This window comes from Bombus bifarius, unplaced genomic scaffold, assembly GCF_011952205.1.
Source record: "Bombus bifarius isolate JDL3187 unplaced genomic scaffold, Bbif_JDL3187 scf7180000009200, whole genome shotgun sequence".
NCBI classification, from domain to species: domain Eukaryota; kingdom Metazoa; phylum Arthropoda; class Insecta; order Hymenoptera; family Apidae; genus Bombus; species Bombus bifarius.
In genome coordinates, this window is record NW_022884965.1 from 5,235,562 (window position 1) to 5,258,176 (window position 22,615).

At 35.2% G+C, this 22,615-nt stretch overlaps 1 protein-coding gene across 13 annotated transcripts in view; it reads left to right on the top strand.

Moving 5' to 3' along the window:
• The window catches only part of LOC117214204 (cAMP-specific 3',5'-cyclic phosphodiesterase-like), a 349,894-nt gene that overhangs the window by 324,303 nt on the left and 2,976 nt on the right, over positions 1-22,615 (top strand). For 12 of the 13 annotated variants that reach the window (XM_033460100.1, XM_033460101.1, XM_033460097.1 and 9 more), the window contains 5 exons: positions 12,378-12,471; positions 13,381-13,610; positions 20,974-21,237; positions 21,600-21,699; positions 21,875-22,524. In XM_033460100.1, coding sequence (XP_033315991.1) covers positions 12,378-12,471; positions 13,381-13,610; positions 20,974-21,237; positions 21,600-21,699; positions 21,875-22,524 — 1,338 coding nt within the window. Of the gene's footprint in view, positions 1-4,290; positions 4,448-12,377; positions 12,472-13,380; positions 13,611-20,973; positions 21,238-21,599; positions 21,700-21,874; positions 22,525-22,615 lie in introns of those variants that run through there. The other variant, XM_033460103.1, reaches the window with a different exon arrangement.

Genomic DNA, 22,615 nt, shown 5'->3' on the forward strand with positions numbered 1-22,615 from the left:
CGTAAGAAATGAGAAATAAGAATCTAGCAATCTGCTGGTAATATGTTATACAGCTAAAATACAAATAAATTTATTATTATTATTAAATACAATTGTATTGATTCAATCATATTCAATAATATAATTGTATACAACTGTATTCACTTGTATGGGAATTTTCGTAAAATTTCATTTCTATGAAACATAGAAAAAAGGAGGATATTTCGGTAGGGTATATTTACGACAGCAGTTGTTTGAACACGTTGAATTCCCAATAAAAAGGATGTTTCGAGGTATCAGATATAATATGATTTAACGGGATTCCCTTAAATCCAATTGTAAGCACACAGATTCTCTTATGCTGAGAACAATAGCCGAAAATATGCACAAGAGAAGCGTTTGCCTCATCTTTACTATTATTATCCGTTCTTCGAGCTATTACTAATATTAGACGTGAGGACGCTGTCGTTGAAAATCGAGTACTTCTTGGTAGGTTTAAAAAGACATTTGCCAAGTTATTGAGTCACATGAGTTTCTGTCATATGATTTTTGATCGCAAGAATAAAACGTCAGAGAATAATAAGTTGTCAAATTTTCTTATTGTTAGACGCTTTGGGAAAAAGAATCGTAATTTTATTACAGCGTCACTATTTTTGTGACAAGAATAGTCGGAAATTATATTTTCTAATTTGTAAAGATTGTCGTTCTCGTTGAAATTATGTAAATATTGGAAAATTGAATATCGTTTTCTTTGGAATTTTCGATTCTTCTTTCTAATATCTTTTGACGACTTATCACATAGTGATTTTTAGATTTGTTTTTAAATCGCGAAAAATTCACAGTTTTTGCAAACGAGTAGAACAAAATTCGAAGAATTCGTAGATAGAAATATACATGAGAATTCCTATTTTTTAAATCTAAAAAGGAACTCGTCGTTCCGGTCGGTAAGATTTCTTATTTGCAGTTCGACTTTACGAATACAAAATTTCTCCAATGTAAACGGTGCTTATATTTTAATTTCTCTCAATAAATACTTCAAATTTATGGTCCCATTAGGTTATACTGCAAATACGTCCAACCACTACTTCTATTTTATTCAAGAGATTAGACGCACTCATTTGCATAAACACAGCTGAAAACTGTCTCGCTCGAATTTTATATATTTCTTCCACAAATTTGAAATTTACTCAAATTTATATAAATATGTGTTTGAAATTAAAAAATCAAGTAGATTATCAACTTTGAATTCTGACAGGATTTTTTCGAAAATCAGGATTGAAAATGTTGTACAGCTGGACGTAACTGAATAAACACGAATTAACATATCACGATCGATGCTTCGGTGTTTTGTAACAGCTGCTGCATTGCTATATACTGTGCTTGAAACAAAATAAAATAAAATATTCCTAGTGTCTGCATCGTGTAACGCAACTTACGAGTTTTTTGATTCTTTTGAAAAAAGCAGCACGTTCCAAGAAATCGAGTACCGTTATCGAGACTTCAACTAGAATTTATTATATTATCATACATACATAGTATTATAAGATATATAGAATATACAATAATTTTAAGCTTCTTTGAGAACTGTAAACATCGTTGTACAGTCTGAGACGCTAATAACTTTGAGATCGATCCGAATTCAAATAAATAGATAAAGGAGAAAACAATCTTTTTATATCGTAAAATAGCATTATACAAGAGTTATAACTTCTACGATCGGTAAAAGTGATACTTTTTATAGAAATATATATAAAAATGCAAATTAATGTTTCTTGGGATTATTACATATTTATGAATATTTCAAGGCGATTTCGAAAAATCGTTTCCTTGGCTACGACTTGTTACCTGGGGCTATCATTTGATTTATAGCGTTGCTGTTATTTTAGTTATTGGTTTAGGAACATCGTAATGTTCCCAAATATAGGGTGCTGTTTATTCAACTAATTACCGAGTTGACCTGCACCCTCTTACAATTGAAACTACGACGTCCTCGATTTCTGGAATTCCTTTATACGACTTTCGCAGGATATTTTTCATACATTACACAATTTAGTCAGAACAAACAATCAAATGAAAAAACTTGTTTGTTTAAATACTTTTATAGTACATTTACGTCTCGTAACAAGACTTGTTATTCGTTAGAAATGAAAGAAGAAAGACAATGGTGTATAATTCGAATTTTCTATAAATTCTGCAGAAAATAAAAAGTTACTGGAACATTTCGAGGTAAAGTTGCTACGTAAAATATCTGTAATTTCTGTATAGAGAGAAAGAAATAAATAACCGTTAAACGAAACGGTTTAAGGCTTTTACAAGAATTAAGTACTTGGTAGATGTCCAAATTCAACCAATAAAGTGCGCCCCAGTTCATGCGTTTTATAGAAGGTACGTTCGACTACTTAACGGTGCCTCGTGATCCTTCAAGCTCGATTACAACGCCTCACGCACAATTCGATTTTAATAGAACACAAATTAGTACAGTAGATAATTTACATATCGAAAACAGTTACATTTTCTTCTTAGTCATTAGTTGTGACTCATAAGTAATACAATTAGATGAATCATTAACTGTTAACTGTTCGTCGTTACATTCATTATATTAACAAATTTCCCCAATAATACTGTTTCGTTACAATCCACTTACTTGTAAGAATCGTATTACGTGGTTTCTTTTTATAAATCATCGCGAAATTCCGGATTTTCGCGAAAATTTATGTCTTTTTTTTCAATTTTATAGCGCCAGGTATCGTACGGATAAATATTTCACATAGTTTTTCACGTCACGTGCGTTCCGTGAAACTTAGCATTTTCGTATTTCCTACAAATGCGCATGAAAATCGCCGGTCTATTCGTCACATTGGCCGCTTAAAATCTTCGAGTTTATCAATATTATTAGCAACAACGGTGTCTCTCGGATGATAAGGCTAATAAAATTTCAAAATGTATGACGCATAGTATATTCGTAAAGAGCTTCTGCAAATGCACGAATACTTTGGTGAGTCAGAGAGTAGTACATAAATTATTGTGCAAGACAATCTGTATGATAAAACCCTTTTCTCTGATCACGATTCATAATAATTAAGCATCTTCTATTAGCAATCTTTATATTACAAAGTCTTCTTCTTTCGTTCGTTACAAAGCTATAATTCATCTCGTATAATTTACTTTTATATTGTACAAATTCTGTTTAATTCGATCCAAACTCATTCGATGTTTCGTTAAGACTTAATCTTTGGAAGATGGAAACTAAAAATGGCCACGAAAATTGATCATAAAAATACGAGCCGGCATAACAACTCACAGTCTACTCATAATACACAGAATCTAAGCATTCCTCTCGCCAAACTTCGGCTATAACTCGCAACTTCCGTCGGAGCGATTCACAGGTCGTGTTTCTCCCCACTATGGCGCGCAACAAACGCAGAACTTTGGCCCAGATAAATAGCTGGCAGCCAGGAATCAGGCACGTAGACCACGCTTTGCAGTCGAGCGACGTTCACGCTACTCGTAAACGTGCTCCGAGGCGCAGTGTAATCGAAACGCTATTCTGTATTCCTTACGTTCGAACATAGAACACGTGCTAGTCGCGACAGTTCGCGTTATCCATAAAAGATCGTGAATATTTCTGGCAAATTTCGTGAAACATAATTTCCACGCTATCGACGGAAGCACGTGCTTATTCTGACTGAAGTTTTGGCGAAAGACAATTTTAAATAGAACTTTGACAAGTTTCGTAGAAAGATTGGAAAGAAGGTGACTGAGCAGGCTGAATTTTGTCTTGTGAAACGCCGCTTCGAAGAAAATTCGTCCGCAAGTGCGTACAACAGTTGGTTGTGATCGACCAAATTGAACTTTGGCCTGTGGAAAATTGCTCTAACAGATTTCCTTGGAAATTTGGGGATTCGTGACTCGTCGAACTAGACCTTCGCTTGCGAGGAACCTTTGCAGGTAGTTTCAGTTTAATTTAAAGTCTCGTTGAAAGAAGATCGTGCGTCTCTATAAAACCTTATCGAAAAGTGCGTAGGATAATCGTGATCGACGAGGTTGAACTTTGTCTTGTGACTAACTTTTGTTTGGTGCTGTTTTCAAGACATTTAAAGACTGTTTTAATTAAACGTATTTTGAAATAATTGTTCGTTGAACAAGAAGACTTTGTAGTGTAAAAATTGGTGAAAGAAGTATTATAGAAAGTGTGATACTTTCGTAAGAAGAATAAAGAAGAGAAGAAAGTGAAAGGATCGTTCACGAGACAACCAAAGAAGTATTAGAGTACCTGAATTTCGGTTAGGCAGATCGTATCGAGTTAGGTAAATCGTTGTCAGAGAAGGTAGAAGCTATAAGAAAGAAGATGGTTCAACAGACGAACACTGAGTTTGCAGTTGGAAACGTGGACGAGTACGTCAGGTATTTTAATTACCTGAGGGCTCTGGCAGATCTCACAGCCATGGCTAGCATCATAGCCGTTCAGGTAATTTAATATTTTGGAAAATTTAAGCAGAGTCAGCAATATAACTATGGAAATAATTTGCTAGAAATTAAACAGGATTTTTAATTGGCTACGAAAATTATGGTATTTTAAGTAGTTGTACAATCTTATGGTAGAATCTTATTATAAAATTGTTGAATTTAATATCTGCTAGTATGGACTCTTCGGTAAAGCTCACCTAACAGACCTATAGCTTAGACACAACGAGAGAAGAGAGAAAGTGAGTGTTTGGTCCAAGATCGAATTTGATATATATTTTCTATTATTATAGCCTCATATTGTAGTATTTTACTATAGATTTTTGTTTGTGCTATAATAAAATCGTATCACAGAAAATTTGGAAATTTGGAGTTTAGCTTGAGTGTCTGATATTGTTATGAAAATGACTCGATTGAAATTATGAATATTTCAAATGATTTATCACTGATATTCCGTAAGAGACAATAAAATGAAGATTCGAGGTGTAAAGTCTTTAGATCACTCTTAATTGAACATGTTTACCGAAAGATGATTTAACGATTAGACTGTTGTTGAAGGTTCTATATTATCGCATCAATTATATTGCGATAAGATAAACATTTTTGGTTGTAAGTTTAAGCAGACTTTTCATATCCATTACATGATAATTTAATTAAAGATTTCACTCGTTTTTCGTTTATTCTGTGAAACTTCTGTAACAATTGATGAAATGAAAATTCTAGGTAATTCGAAGCACTCGCGAGATGACAATTTGTAATATTTTGATATAATTTCTAATTATTTTCGACCACTCTACGATAAATAACAAACTTGAAGTTTAAATAATCAATTTTTTCTCAATGCACAGCTATGACTAGCAGTAATTATAATACTGATAATTAAGTGTTCAAACAATTTCATGAACAATCGTTCATAAATATTTGGCAACTCAAACTGAAACGTGATTTATCATCTCGATATTGTTCGAATTACATTCATTCCTCTACAATTACGTTCGTTCTTTGACTATCTTTAAATCATATCTGACAGATGAAAAGAAAGAGAATTTATCACGCCGAGGTTCTTATTCGACAATAATTCGTAGATATAGTAGCAGCTCGTTATAGTAGCAACTTTTGTCTGATTTTGATCGATGAGATCAAAGAGCTGTAGGTATATCACAGTCAATTAGGTTCACTTTCTAAAAGAACGAGCACTTCTGAGTACGAAACCTTGTTTCGGTGGGACTTTGATTCCACGAGCGTCGGTCAACTTTAATTTCTAGATAAAATGATATATTAGATACATCATTTAATTCTCGTATAAGAACAATTACGATTATCATTGATATAAATATATACATACATTAATAAAAAAAACGAATTTGGCTTTAAAGTTTATAAAAAGTTTGTAAATATAAATTTAATCACGAAAGGATGATAAATTCCCATTGAGGGAATAATTCTCCATAAAATACAATTTTTCTCTCGATTTAATTCGTATTCGTACGGCACGCTGGTACACTGGTATCGACTCTTTTATTGGCCAACGTGTTGTTGGTCGTACGTGATCAAACCCTTCGTAGACGTAATTGAAATTTCTCTAAAGAATTTTAATACGGGCAAGTACATTAACGAAAAATATGTTTATTTTAGTAAAATAAATTTATTATAAACGTATATAATCTATATCGCTATTTACAAATAGGGATATGCTTCCTATTATCCTATTACCTAATGGTATGTTTTATTGTTATTATACATATGACAACGAGTATACGTATAGTAAATCGAAACGACTAATTGTTGATTGAACACAAATTTTACAACATTCATCGATGGTGTTACAGTATTTATTATTTATTGAAAGCATACGGGTATTTACTTCTCGGTGGAAAAATTAGAAATTTTTTATTGGAATGAGAAATTATGGTTTAAAATCATCCTTTGATAAATTCACGATAAAGTTTCGACTCGACTGAAAAATATTAGAAAGGAAAGTACTTTCTATGTTATTTTCTACGAAGAATATTCCATGGCTGTTTTGTGGAAATTTCCAGAATTAAGAATCAGTATGGGGATTAATACTCGCGATACAGAGAGTATCACGCCACTGTGTGGATTTAGGAATCTCCGAAATCTCGAACCTCGTGGCATATGTCGATGCGCGGGGATTAACGTCTCGTTTTAACGATCGATATCTGGATGAGTCTCAAGGCTCTTCAATGCCGCGGAACCAGGGCAAGGTGGCGAGAAAAACGTCGATCCATCGACGTCGTCGCCTCTTCAGCGACTTCTAACCCCGAGCAATTCATGCTCTACCCTCTTCTTCGTACGTCTAATTACGAGATCTTATCATTCGCTGCCAAAAGCTCTGCCTTAACTGCTGATAATGTTTTAGAAAGTTCCAATTAGACTTCCAAGATTTAGGGACTTGATAAAGTAATAAGTATCCTAACTGTAATAAATGTACTAAATATAAAACCGTAGAAAAATGTTCTAAGAAACTATTGGCATAAACGTTCCCGTTACTTTTTTATTTTCAATAATTTTCTTCCAATCAGACTGCCAAACGAAACCAACTTTTCTTGCAAAGATTAACATCCAAAGCTAACGTAGAGTTAATAAATAAAGAAGTAAGAAAATTCCAATCGTATCTCCTGGAAAAGTATTTGAATTTTACTGTAAAACTGTAATAACGCATTTACGATTAATGAATGTAATAATTAAAACGAATAGTTAGGAGTTTCAAAGCGCCGCTTAATGGGATCCAATAGTCCCTGTTTTAAATGTCCATTGTGCCATCACATATGCTGCGCATTTAATAAAAAAGCCCTCGAACAAAAGTATATAGACTCGATATTGGGAAAAGGAATGTCTGAATGAAGCGATCATTCTTCAACGAAGGATCCGAAAAACGATGAATAACGATCTTCCGCTTGACGTCAGAAATTTGCGTACAAAGGGAGCCGGGCAAGTGAAACGATGAAGCGACCACGTATTCTCGAATCGGTAGTAAAATATCGACAATCGTATTCCTTTCAATGGAACGAGTCACATGGTCGATCAAACTTTCTGCGAAGCCCCAGAGTCAATCGATTTATCTACATCTACGTGCTGGTTGAATCTTGTTTTCCAACCAGATAGGTATCAGTCAGCGTTTTATCTGTCTTATGCCAGTATTTACAAAAATACATCGCAATGGATTAGACTATCTCGGCTATTATTTTATCGGCCGTTCGAACATTATCGCCCTAACTCGTAATTTTTCTACGAAACGAGGGTCGCAGGAGAGAATGACTTTTGATTGGAGTATAAAGCAAGGAAATCGGCGCTCTCCAGACAGATTTCAAGATATCGAGTAAAAATAACGTGGTCACGAGGAGATGATCGATCGATTCGGACTAAGATCGCTTTGTTTCTCCTTTTTTGAAGCTTCGTGTCTTTGTTCTATCAGGAGGAATTTTGTAGAGCGGTGCTAGTTGGTTTTAGTTGAGATTTTGTAAAAAGCTTTGGATTATTTTCAGGCGAATATGGGATATTATCGTTTTATCGAAAAATACAATGTTGAGCAGGTTAGTTTCGTTAGGAACATTCATCAAGTGGAATTACATATAAATTTTTAGAGAAGTCAGTTTTGCTGAGGTTATTCGATAAACAGAGAAACTCGTGGATAAATTGTAAGGTAGACGATATATTTAAATAGAAGTGTAATTATAAGTAAGAGCTAGCTGTGTTACCCAATAACTGAAAACCCCGAAGCCAACGTCCCCTGTCTACTGTTTATGGTCTGTCTTCGTCGCAGTCTTTTGTCTGTACGCTGTCGATGGCTTCGGTGCTTGAGAAAACTAAAAAGACCAGATGTAGAGTTTTCTTAGTAGTGGTGACCACTTCGACAAGTTTCAAGAAGAAAGTTTATTTTTATGGAACATATTTTATAGAAACGAAATGAGGATCGAGTGATCTACTTGACAAAACTTTTGCCAAAATTGATCTTCTTGGCATATCTGGAGAAAGAAAAATTCAAAAAAAAAAAAAAAAAAGAAAGAAAAGAAAGGAAACGTTTAAGAACATGACTGATAAGTGTTATCAATCGACTTACAGGATATTTAAGATAGATGTGTCACGGGTCGTGTAATCAGAACATTTAATTAATTTTTAATACTTGATAAGTAGCTAATAAATAATAAAAGAAGAATGCTTCTTTGGAATCCAAATATGATGAATTCATATTTATTTTTATTTTGCAATAATACCTAAGATTCAACAATTTCTCAACGCTGCTTTCTTGATACATTAATACTTTTAATAATCCTTGTTTTTGTAGCTGAAATATTCTTTTAGCTAGTCAAGTGTCAGATAAATGAAAGAATTTTTACGGGATAAAACTTTAACGCTATACTTCAAATAGAAATATTCTATTTTTGATCATTCGAAGGAAATATATTTCGAGATCGATCTTGTGCTCATCATGTGCACTCGAGTGCTCGATCATTTAAGCTCATTTATTATTTATATCGTATTGTCTAGATTTAATTATCATAGATTGCCAAAAATGCCTTAAATTCTTAGGTGAGAATCGATTATCTTCTTGGCATTAATATTAAGTCCATGTATCGTGATTATTTTTTATAAATAGATCGAGAAGTGGCGCAAATCTTGCATCGATATTGCGTGATATTTTTGTTCTTATTAATTCTACAAATCGTTCGTGAAATGATATCATAGAATTAGAACAAGATTTTATTAGAAAAATTTAATTAATCGTACAATTTCACGCAATTTAGCCGCGTTATGAACTTAACAATTTATAATCAATTGCAGAGAAATCACACGAATCTCTCACATTTTATACTTCACTCGGGATATCCATCGTAGCTAAAAAAAAAAAAAAAAGGACCGCTGTCTTCTCTTAAATCTTCATTGACGCACGATAAAGATAATTATTAGACTAAGTTTCTCGTAAATTGAACGGCTTAGTACTTTTCCAATGATTCAATCTTAGAAATTTCCGATCCTTACTCATCGTTCGATTTTAGATAGGGTAAAGTGTTGTCACCTGAAAGATAAGAAATCCCCCTGTGGGAGTTTACCAGGAAAATTGAAGAAGCAGCAATAACATAGCCACAGTTGTAATACGCCACGATAAATAGGCGTTTTAACGTCTTGCGATTTAACTAAACAATTATCCCTGAGAACAGATTTCATTCAGAAATTATGTCACTGATTAAATATATCGTAGATCTTTTATTTATATTTTGGAATATACATTATAATATTTTTCAAATATTTTTAGATACATCTCTTATAAGATGAACATATTTAGCCTGACTATTTTAATTAAGTATTTATGAGCATACAGCTAAATATGTTCCCTGGTACCAGTATTTATGAAACGCTATAGTTAGAAACAGAGTGTTTCCACAGCTCCTTCTATAGTTCTATATTTGAAAAATAGTGTCTACATATTCAATAAATATTAACAATTAAGAAAATAAATAAAATTAAAGGAATGCTTTAAATCTTTATTTTGTAAATATTAACTTTGAGACAGAAACGAAGGAGTATTGAAAATACTACATATATACTACTTTTTAGCCTAAACGTGGACCGTTTGCAATCCAATTTTCTTTACACTGAACCTGAAATATTCAATCGCTACTCATTCCTCACCTATCTCAACATTACATAACGACAAAAACAAATGACACGGCCAGCGTTTAGAGCAAATAAATGGGAAATAAATTATCGTGAAGTTTCGAAAAATTCACACGATAATATATCGGTGACGTAGCTTGTCAACGGATATCGCGAATCGATGAACTCGATTATGAACTTTATCGGGCAATCACAGAGCCCGACATATGGCCAAGAAATTATCCGCGCGAGATTAATCGCAGCAACGATAATCGATAATCTTATCTGTGATTTAACCAACGATTTAACTAAACGTTATAATTATTATTAATTGCATAATACGTTATGCGATTAGCTTATCTTTGTAAAACTAAACAGTGGTATGTTTAAATTGATATTTCTTTTGTCTTCGATCGAGATATTCGTGATATTATTCTCCTTGGTATATTCGATGTAATTGTACTGCTAATTAATGGAATTAAGATTCGTTAAGTTCCATAGTTCTGTGATATTTTCTTTTTCTGGCATTTCAGCCTAGTTTATTTATGATTATTACGGTGACGTTGATGAACGAGGAACAGTCGTCTTCTTTTTGGAAACCGGTATTAACAGATGTGTGCTTTTTTGTGATGGATACACAGGCAGCCAAGTATGAGAGAAAGGTCGTTCGATAATTTATTGTGCGTAGTTAATGCTCAGTGACCTAATTAACTTCTGAGGACGTTTCCTTCCATCGATTAGTTCAGTTTTTTCAGAGATTATAGAAAATTAAGTTCTCGAAATTTAGAATTACTAGCTTTACCATTAATTAAAATTGAAAGATTAAATCGAACATTGCAAAAAAAAAAAAAAATTGAAAGCAAATCGAATGAACTTCACCGAATCAAAACAAAGCGAAATTGCTCCAGATCAAATCCAACTATGTCCCGACAATAAAATCGAACTAAGTCGAGCCAATTCAAACGAAAAAGATCCTCATACATCAAATTAAATCAAAATCTTCGAATGACAGATATTGGAACGATGAGAAAGTTCCTTCAAACCTAATCAAACTTCTTCAAACCAAAAGACAATTATTCGTATTAAAGTTTATGCAAAAACTCTGTTTCAAATGAAGAAATTAAAAAAAGCACGCGTTATAGTGATGTCGAAATTTATGAAAGAAACTCCAAACAAGTTCTTTCAAATCCAATCAAACCGACTTAAACTCCTCCAACTCCGAAACAAGCTTTCGCTTAATGAACGCACAATATATTACATGCAGTGCCATAAAAAATATGTTGTACTTATCTCTATATAAATCTTCAGAAGGCTGAAATGTCCTCTGAAAACAACATTCCCTTACGATATCTCTTCTCGCAAAGAAACTCATTCACCGATCACGCTATCACACGACGAGCACGCGATAGCTGGAAAAGCCAGCAAACAAAATCGTACAAATCCTTCCAAGGTGCATCTTGTTTCTCGAAACAGACGACTCGATAACAGGTCAGTCCACCTATCTCTCCATTCTTCGTCACATTTGCATCAACAAGAATACTCGTCGTAATCATTCAAATGGATGAGAATAAAGAGTCGCAATAAAGCTCAGACGAACTGATAACGTACGTCATGACACAAACAACGATGCAATTCATCTTTTTGAGAATGCTGTGTCGTTAGCAACCGATTCTACCATAGGGTGGTACATGCACACGTCGCTTATCTGTGTGGAAATTTCATTCGAGACACGCAAATATTATAAATTTCGCGAGATAAGGGATAGTTTCAGGCAATCGGGATGGAGGATGTCGATTGGGTTCTCGTTTTCGTCGACTTTGTTCCATTAATTTTCGATCGGCTACGCTTTTTCTACGTTGCGAGGGACAATTTCTCGACAAGTGGACGGAAATCGAGGATCGGATTGTGAAAATCGTATGGAAGGGATATATAATGTAAAACGTGGATATTATGCAAAAAAGAAATGTACACAATCCTCGGAATATTTTAACGTCAAGTGTCTTTTTAGAAGCAATTTAATTTAAGAGGATTTTAGAGGAAATCAAGGAACAATTTATTCTTTAACACACGTCGTTACAAAATTGCTGTGAATGTTCAATTTGTGCGAATCGTCCTGAATTTCAAATGTTCCCTTTATCATGAATTTTACATTTCTCTGAATTCTGTTTAACCAGGAAAATTTGCGACGGTTTTGTATTAACAAATCGATGAAAAATTTGATGAAATAACTATATAAATAATGTAATAAATATTACATCGAAGAATTATTTGGTAAAAAGGACAGCCGACTAAATATCAGTATATTTTTCTGATTACAGTTTAAACGAATGTTAAACAAGGAACTGTCACACTTCTCAGAATCGTCCAAATCCGGTAACCAGATATCAGAATATATCTGCAACACCTTCCTCGGTAAGTTGAAAGTTAAAATACACCTTTGCAAAGCTCGTGACTTCATTTTCATAAACTTACATCTTTGACGAGACTCTTTACGATGATTGAAAGAGGTGGAAGGAATTGTATTCTTTGTCTGCAACGAAATACGAAACGGTCGTGAAACTATAAGAAAAAGATAATTCGCGATTTTATCGAGGTCGACGCCAGGAGCAGATTTACCAGGGACAATGAGAGCAACGTAGGCTCTTACGCATTAAGAGCCCTTGAAACACCGTAAACGCGCGCATGTTTCACGATCATTCATCCCGTTAACGCTCTCTTTGTCTCTGCTTGCTCGTCAAACGAGGAATCAGAATTTTTAATTACTCAAACTGCCTTATACGTCGATGCAAACGCGACTTACACCCTTTCTCGTCGCAATTTAGAAAATCCAGCTCTATTTACGAATTAATTGGCAAATTGTAAAATGCTAGTCATTTTTTTAACTTACGATAGTTTCTCAGGATTAAGAATTACGTGTTGCTTCGTATCAAAGACTCTTCCTATTTCTCACACAACTTTCCAAACCACCGGAAACTTCTGCCAACTAAATTGAACCAAGTTATCAAAATCAGATTAAACCAAGTCCTTCGACCAAATAGAATCAAATCGAACCGAATCATAGCAATAGAAGGCAGCAGCTCAAATCAGATCCAAGCAGAACCACCGCATCTTCCAAAGCGTATAAATCGAATAATGAAAAATCTTGCAATGCGAATCAAACAAACGTCGCTTTGAACTTTAACAAATCTGATAAAACGCCAACAAATTTCTGTATACTATTTATCTCTCTATATCATTTTCTTTTTTTCTTGATCTCAAGTGTTCATATATTCTTACCACGTTATCCCATATCATTGTTACAATAATAAAATGTTATAACAGATAAACAACAAGATGTAGATATACCGTCTCTACCGACCGACGAGGACTCCTTAGCTACCGGAAGTGCAGATAAGAAGGAGGCGAAGAAAAAGGACCGCGTGCAAAAAGGCCCAGCTTCCATGTCACACATAAGCGGCGTAAAACGACCCCTCACACACACGAACAGCTTCACCGGGGAACGTGTGCCGCTTCATGGTGTCGAGACACCTCACGAAGAAGAACTTGGCGAGGTAAGAGAGCTCTGTCTTGTTTTACAATTACGCGTATCCCGACGAACCAGCAAATAACCGAGAGTTCGCTCGTTCAAAATCAAATTCACTCGTTTAGAATTAATCCGCAGAAAGATTAGCTAAAATCTACGATGTTTTCGCGTACTTGGCGTCGTTCTTTTTAAAATCTTTCCGTATCCCACGGGAAAGCGTTCGATTTTCAACTATTTATTTCTAAAAGTATTAATTGTTAAACTATTCATTTTATCGCTCCTCGATGATCTGAAATTGGCAACATTTAGTTCGAAGATGCGAATTTAGAAGGAAAGATGGCTTTATTTCTACCGAGTATATTTTATTTGTTGTCGTTGTTTCGCAATGTTTTTCAACGACTTTTTTAACATCGAGTAGTATAATTAATACGTAGCGAGGAAGTTTCCTGCAAAGTAATTATTAATCTAAAGTGGAACTATGGCTTGCTGCTAATCGATAATTGTACACTGTAAGAGTTGTTCCATGGATTTGCAAAATAGAGATCACAATATTATGATACAGGATCCGTATTGTGTACAAGTAACGAGTTACGAAGTATTTTTTTAATTTCATCTCGTTCAGCTTTTCTCCAAGCTCTGGCAGCTTCTATCTAGCTCGCTTAAAGTTAGCCGTATGAAAAATTTGTTCAGTAAAGGAAAGTTATCTCTTCTGTTATACGTTTCTTGCGTTATTTTTCTTGCAAGTTGACCGCCGTAGGCCAACTAGTTAACTATAAAAATCGCAACTAGAAAATGAAGGGAACGCCGTGTTATCGGTTACCGTGAAATATGCCTTGTGATATTCGCAATAATGGAAAAATCGCAGCTATCGAGAAAAGCAAACGCTTTTATTTTAATTGATCGAGCGAAATGGCAATCGATGAGACAAGATCTCAGAATTTCCTGGTAATCTCCTCGCGTTTGCACTTGTCCAATGAATCATCCAAGTCATTGATAACTATCTGTACTGTTGAGTAACCACTCGGCCGATATGATTCAGGTAGAATTGCATAAGTGGTTCCCAGAACGCGAAACAAGAGTCGCGAAAGCGAAATTAATTAACGGTACCCTACACTTTCTACTCATCCGGAAGACCTCGATTACGGATTCAGTGTCCCCTGTCCAAGTGTCGCGTTCGAGCAAAACGCCAGCACAACCGGTTTCAAAGTCTAATTGCAGGAGTTGGAAGTCGCATGAGAAACTTCCTGTAAACCGAGTGTTTGATCGAATATCGCAAATATTAGTATCAGTGCTTGCTAAGCATTTGTAAAGTAAAGTTAGGCGGCTATTTCGTCGAGAAAAATAATTTAGGGAGAAACACATTTCTCCAGAGTTTCACTTTTCAAAATTAATCTTCCGTTGTCAGTGCCGCGTTAATTTATTCCAAACTAATTTCTATTCTAAATTAACTGTAAACTAATCTCGAAATCGATTTTTCTTCAATGTCGGTCCTAACTTAATTTCGAAATTAACATTTCAAAATTAATTAATCGAGAATCGAGAAGATCGTGATAAGAGATTTTCAAAGTTTCATATCCTTTTACGGAAACAAGTTTTCCGTTTCAAGAACGAGTTTGTTGCACGTTTGACGAGTCGTGGAAAATTTTTCGACAATTTCAATTGTTGAAGTATGTCCAAACCTCGGGACAACCTCGTAATTCTTGACCAAGATCAGAGAAACCGCCTTTGAATCCGCGTTAATTAAATTTTCACAAGACACGATCACCGAGTCTCGGTCTCTACATTCTCCAGACCATAAATCGGATCACGTAGCTTGCTATACCGCTCAGCTTCGCCGGTTTCATGGTTAATTCCACGCCTCTTGTCTAATTATTAATCATGCTAGACACCAGTCAGGAACACGTGTAATCTCTGACACGACTCAAAGACTGTGTCTATTCTACGCTTAGCAATCTAAGTTTTGCATGTAGCTGTTAAACGTATTTTTTTTCATCGAGCTACTTTGATCACAGCCACGTGTCTTATATCTTCGTACTAGAGGTACCTTGGGAGTTTTTATCGAGTCAGGAATATGGCACATCTTTCGTAACTTAATTTTTCATCGTACGTTCGTCCCTTCGGTGCCGTTTGTCAGACACTTGGATACTTCAGTTATATAGTTGTGATACAATTCTTTTTAGACTGGAGATTTACGTAGAATCGTGTCAAGTTTAGAATAAAAAGTGTAAAATTATGGTTTTGTGATATGGTTAGCGAAAGAGTATTCGTTTCGATATTTCGCAATTGCAAGTAATTGTATTTTGTTTCTTTAATGTTGATTTATTTTATCTGTCAACTTCAGACTTGAGAAGTTTCAACAGTATGAAAATCTTCGTTGCAATAACCGTGACGTAACATAATTTTCTTTTATACTGTGCTTCGCGCTAACTGTTCACGCTGACTGAATTTGAACGGGACATGTTCGTTTTAAGTAAAAGGCTAGTAACAGATTCCTCGAGTTTTTATGTAATAGAATTGTTCTGTCCCGGGACACGACACACTTATGTCACGATTATGTATCCCTGGAATTTCCGACTCTGACACTTGTTCAGGTTTCGACAGGCTTCGCGCTTTCTACGGATGCCGTTTCTGTCTACAGTTTCGTATTCTTCCCTTTATGCGTTGTTCCATTAAAATTGTATTATTATTTGTTTATTTATTCTTAGTCCATGCCTTTCGGCTTTGGACGACTTTCGGTTTACATCCCTTATAATGCCCTTACATTACATATATTTCTCTTACTCTAGCACTTGTATCATTATTTACTGTTTATACCTATCTATTGCACCTTGCTTGCTCTATCTCTATGTACTAACTTATATCTAACGCTTATAACTAAGTGCTCGTTCCTTCCTTGGCTTTTGCTTCCTTGCTGTGCTCCCTCCCTGTCGTTCCTCCCCCTCTTCTGCTACTCTTCTCTTCTCTATTATCGCTTTCAGTTCTGCCAGTCCTTCTCCAATCTCATTTAGTACTTCTATCATGTTCCTTGCTCCTCCTGTTATCTCACATTCCTCTACTATGTGTGATTAAAATTGTAGAAAACGCGAATAGAAATATTCCTGCGATATGAGTAGAAAAATTCCTGATAATTAATCTGCAAATTTTATTTTATTTTATCGATCTCTATTAATGGAAAAGTATCTCCAATTACCAAATTCTAGAACAAAATTGTAGGGAATTTTCCGGAATATAAAACTCAAGAAGAATATTGCACCGAAGGAAATCGTTCTTCGCCTCTCTCTCGTTTCCTTATCCTTATCTCATTACACGTGTCTATTGGCATAAGTTTCACGGAGAAGTCTATAAATCTAGGAAACTTCCAGCGTCGAGAGCAATGGCCTCGACTTTTAAATATTTACCTGGTTTCTCAATTAACAGAGAGTAAACATAGCGCTAAAGACGAGAATAGTTGGCAACATTTATAGGCAAAATCCATTTCCAAATACGTAACCGTTAGAGCACCGTGCACGTTTTTAAATCTTCCTTTATGCTGGCCCGTGTCGCGTGAAATCGGCTGAAAAATCGATTAAGCGTTGGTAAATGTGGCTACGTGATCTTTTTATGGAATTTTCGAACAGCTTTCTCTTTTTATTACAATCCTTATTTACATTTAAATTTATCGCTATTTATTTGTACCGGAACTATCGTTGATACTTTATCGATCAACTACGAACTTACGAAAATTTTTAATGAAATAACATCGTTCGCTACTACCATGGTGACTATCCAAATTTTGTTGTTCAGTTTTGTCAAAATTTTTTCATTTTTGTTTTTTAAGTATTAGGTTGTCCGAGAAGTTTCTTTCGTTTTATATGGTAATAATAGACGCACAATGTTTTTTGTTTTATATTAGTTTATCGAATTATGCACGAACATAATACTAGAAATATAACGAAATGGATCATACCTAATTCGATAAAATAATATAAAACAGAAATTGTTGTTCATCTATTATCACCTTATGAAACGAAAGAAACTTTTCGGACAACCTAATGTATACTAGTCGAGGCAATTGAAACGCAGCTAATTAAAAACTGCTACAGGAAGAAGATAAACTTTGTCTCGTCTATGAAAATAAAATAGATAGAAAACAGCGTGACGAACCTCTGTTTCTCCAATTTTACTAACAATTTATTTACACTGCCATGCTGAGCGCACTCGATGCATCGCGAGACTGATAACCGTGAGATTTCGATTCTTCGAAAGGCCAATGCTGACTATATTTACGATCGTGTGCGCGAAACAGCATACGTACGTCGATGAAAAATTTGGGACGAGGTCGCTAGCCTACGATAACCTAATTTCTTCGATTCCTTATCGTTATCATTATCGTCGTTTTCACCTTAATTAGCGAGACACCGCTAAAGAATTTTTCACCAGGCTGAATCGCATGTAATTTGAATATAGGAACTTCTTTGTTCCTAGTGAAAATAAAAATGGTCTTTTGAAGATTTTCTGGCAATTTTCTTATTCTTTGAGGACACATTTATTTAGAAATCTCCTTTGCTTTATTTTATTATTAATGGTTAATCTGGAATAATATAGTTTGAAAAAATTCGAAATGTCGGTAGAATTACAGATACAATATTTTAGCAATGTTTCCTTTCGATTGAACATATTGATTATTGTAATTACAATAGTACGTAAAATTTGCAAATCCACCCTGGTGATTGATTAAAAATTTTATTTAAATTTGTTACCAAGATGTACATGGAAGCTGTGATTATTATTATTATTATAAGTATAATTGGAAATTTACATTTACATTTAGTAAACGTATTTTATTCTTTTGTTTCGCTAATAATGGCTCGATTGTTCGATTTAGAGAATTCGGCAGACGTGTACGAGAAAATTTCGTATGCAGTTTCAATTTCACGCAAATTGTTTATCCGATCCTGCATCTTGTTAGCGATTTTAAGAGTTGCACGAGTTTCCATGTAAATTCGTTTCATAATCCTGGTTTATTTACAAAGATGTTAGCTTATCTTCAAACCGATAGAATTCGCTTTTCTCTAAAATAATTCCAAGCTCCAAAGTACGAACTCCTCGTAGTTTTATTGTTTCTACGTATCACCGTGAACTTTAGCTATTTTAAATTTCCGAAACAATCAAACCACACGAGAACTACGCACGGAATTAAAGAGACGAGAATTAACGAGAAAAATTCCATTCGAGTCGTTTGACTCTCGGTTCAACAGACATAACGTTACAACTTTCATTGATCTTCGTATTTAACCTTCGTATCTATTCATAGAATCCACCTAACTTGAATCAGTTTCGTGAATTATAGTAAATATGCGCGAACCCGATTGTAGTCCGCGTTTCTCCAAATCCATTCAAAGAACAATTGAAAATAGAATTTCGTTTTGCATAATCGATGCAAATCCTCGTTCCTGGCGAGGAGAGTAGCTACGACTTTCACATAATCAGCTACCGCTTTGTATGCTGATGAGACGCTTCCTGAGTCTGAAGAAACTTCTTCATTTCCGGTGCAACACGCCTTACGAGGCTTCAGGGCCCGCCGCTTTTTATTTCATATGGAAATGATAGACTGGAACGCGAAGAGAGATAATTTCTTTAGATACTTTACATATCAGAATAATATACAGATAAATTAGATTTGACTAACTGTCTTCTATTGAAAAAATAGAGTAAAAGATACGTAGAATTAAGAATTAGACGTAGAATTCTACGACAGATTAAAATTGTATTAGAATTTTTACTTTGCTTCACATCTTTTTTAACATAATTAAAATAGCTTCGCATAGCTGTATATTTATTCTCTATGATTTTTATTATACTTGAGATAGATATTGAATTTTAATGAATCAACTGTAATATAATAAAATTGTACAGCGTCACACAGGATCGTCAGAATCGTTTGCGAGTAATAATAAACATAAACTGAACTGACAATAAAAACAGATAATATTATTTAATACCATATATACGAAAAATATAGAAATATTATCTGATCGATTAGCCGAATAAAACGTCATTTCGATAATAATGCCCAGTTTTACGAGGCCTTAGAATCGTCCCTGAACCCACACGTTCTGATTCAGAGTCGCGAAATGGTTTCGAACTCCTTATTTGGTTCGCTACACTGGCCACTGCCTGTTTGTTTTGAGAAAACACGGCTAGATACGATTGAAAAAAGTTTAAATCGATCATGATCGATTTCGCCGAGCCTGTGTTAAAATTTATGGCGTTCAGTTCGCATCATAATAAACAATTTGCAGTTCGAGTGTTTTAACTGATCAATTTAATTTCAGGTTCGTGATTGATACGTTTCACGTAGATAGGTAAATGGTTTATAAAAATAATAATTAGCGATGCGAGGAAGTTGATAATTTCTATGAAGAATTTTCGAGAGATTATATTATCTCTTCAATTTTGTGGTTACGTATATATTTTCAGGGTCACGGTTGGATATGAGTTAATTGTGAACACGTTAATTAACGTTAAACAAGGAACTTTCCATTCATTAACAATTTCTTTACGAGCTCGGCAAACGATTAAAAACCTTCTAAAATCGCGTGCCGGTGCTAAGTATCCTGCATGAGCAGTATTGCTAATTGTGCCGCCGAAAAACTGTCTAGAAGGTTAATTGTTCCAGCCGGATAACAAACAGAGAATTTACGTTTCTCGAGAAAATAAACTATCTTAAGAATTTCAGCGAATAAAACAAACGATAAATAATTTTAGCGAAGAAACATGACTCGGTACAAAATCATAAAAATCGATCTATCCGATTCTCTGTTGTTCTAATAGTTTTCTTCAGGTTTGCAGTTAAGGACCACGGTCCAACATTAGAATTAGAACATTATAATAAAATGTAATGATCTCCTGCTAAGAACTTCAGTTTAGAATAAAATTAAAAATTCCATTCTCTGATATACAGGGTGGTTGGTAACTGGCGGTACAAGCGGAAAGGGGGTGATTCTACGCGAAAAAAGAAGTCGAAAATATAGAATAAAAATTTTCCGTTTGGGGCTTTGTTTTCGAGAAAATCGACTTTGAATTTTCGCTCGGTACGCGTCCGGTACGTTACAACGGATCTCACTGTAGATCGTTGTGTCGATGGAAAAATTAAAAAAAAATTTTTTTACCACCACCAGTACCACCAGTTACCAATCACCCTGTATAACACAGAAAAATAATTAATTCGGTGAAGACACCGTCGTCATTCTAAAAATCTCTGAAAACCTTCACATTTAGCAAATAGACTTGAACCTACTCTCGGTTAACACAGGTCTGGTTCGTCGCCATAAATCTTTACAAATCTCGTATTTTCTCTATTTTCTAATTATTGTAAACTAATTACTAATAATTCGATATAATCGTTACAGGCTCTGTTAAGCATCAACACATGGGGCATCGACATCTTCCGGCTAGGCGATCTGAGCAACAATAGGCCATTGACCTGCATCACGTACACGATCTTCAAAAGCCGTGATTTGTTCAAGGCAATGTGCATACTGCCCCAGACGTTCCTCAACTACATGACGACCCTCGAGGATCACTACGTCAAGGAGAATCCTTTCCACAATAGTCTGCACGCGGCTGATGTGACCCAGTCCACCCACATTCTGCTCAGCACGCCCGCACTCGAGGTTAATATATATATATATTCATTCATCGTTCTATCCAATTTCACAATTCTAAACGTGTGCCAGAGAACAACGCAATAGCCTTTCTTCCTTTGGGAAACGATTCTATACGTGTAATTCAAGATCCTTTCTCTAGTGAGAATAATTGTCTTTATATCTGTATGGTCTTTTAAAAGAAGAATTTTACAGTTGGATAATTACACGTTTAAATTGATATCTTCTCGTGATGTGTTTGATTATATCGTTATATAGTATGCCAACGTGTTTGGGATTCGCGTTAATTAATATTCTCTAAGCTTGGATTGATATCCAATTAACGCGCAGCAATACTGGTCAGCTAATTGAAGCTGTTTGTCTAATTGCAGTCCGTTTTCACACCATTGGAAATCGCAGCTGCCCTGTTTGCCGCAGCCATTCACGACGTAGACCATCCTGGACTGACCAACCAGTTCCTGGTTAATATCGGTAAGTGTGTTTTTCATGGAAGCTTACAGAATTATTTCTCTGGTGTAGAATCGAGCTCTCCAGTTTATTAATCTTCAATGAATCGCTCCTCGATACTCTTTGAATGTAATATGTAACATTAATCTTGACAAAGTAGCATCTTAGCAAATGTTAATCTTAATTTTCTCCTTTTTAGGCTCCGAGCTCGCTCTCATGTACAATGACGAATCCGTTCTGGAAAACCATCATCTGGCAGTGGCGTTCAAATTGCTCCAGAACGAGTGCTGTGACATACTCCGCAACTTGACGAAGAAGCAACGCCGGATCTTCAGAAAAATGACCATTGATATAGTTTTGTCCACGGATATGTCCAAACACATGACTTTGCTAGCAGAATTGAAGACCACGGTGGAAACGAAAATAGTTGCTGGCTCTGGCGTTCTCGTATTGAAAACGTACAGTGATCGAATAATGGTTATAGCAAACGCAGTACACTGCTCTGATCTGTCAAATCCCACGAAACCATTATTCTTATATCGACAATGGGTCCAACGGTTGATGGAGGAGTTATTCCGTCAGGGAGATCGAGAACGCGAAAGGAAAATGGTGATTAGCCCAATGTGCGACAGATACAATCCCACCGTGGAGAAGTCGCAGGTCGGCTTCATAGACTACATTGTCCATCCTCTTTGGGAAACTTGGGCAGAATTGGTTTATCCCGGTGCTCGGGATATTCTGGATAACCTAGAGGAGAATCGAGACTGGTATCATTCCATGATCCCTCCGTCACCACCGTCCAACGATCAACAGAAGAACGAACAACAGTCCGATAATATACACTTCCAGGTAAGCATCGTTTCAAAGCTCTTTGCCAAATTTTTAAAAGAAGAGTTCTCAAGTTGTTCGATTCTTTAGTTTCTTTGGATAGTCTGTGCTC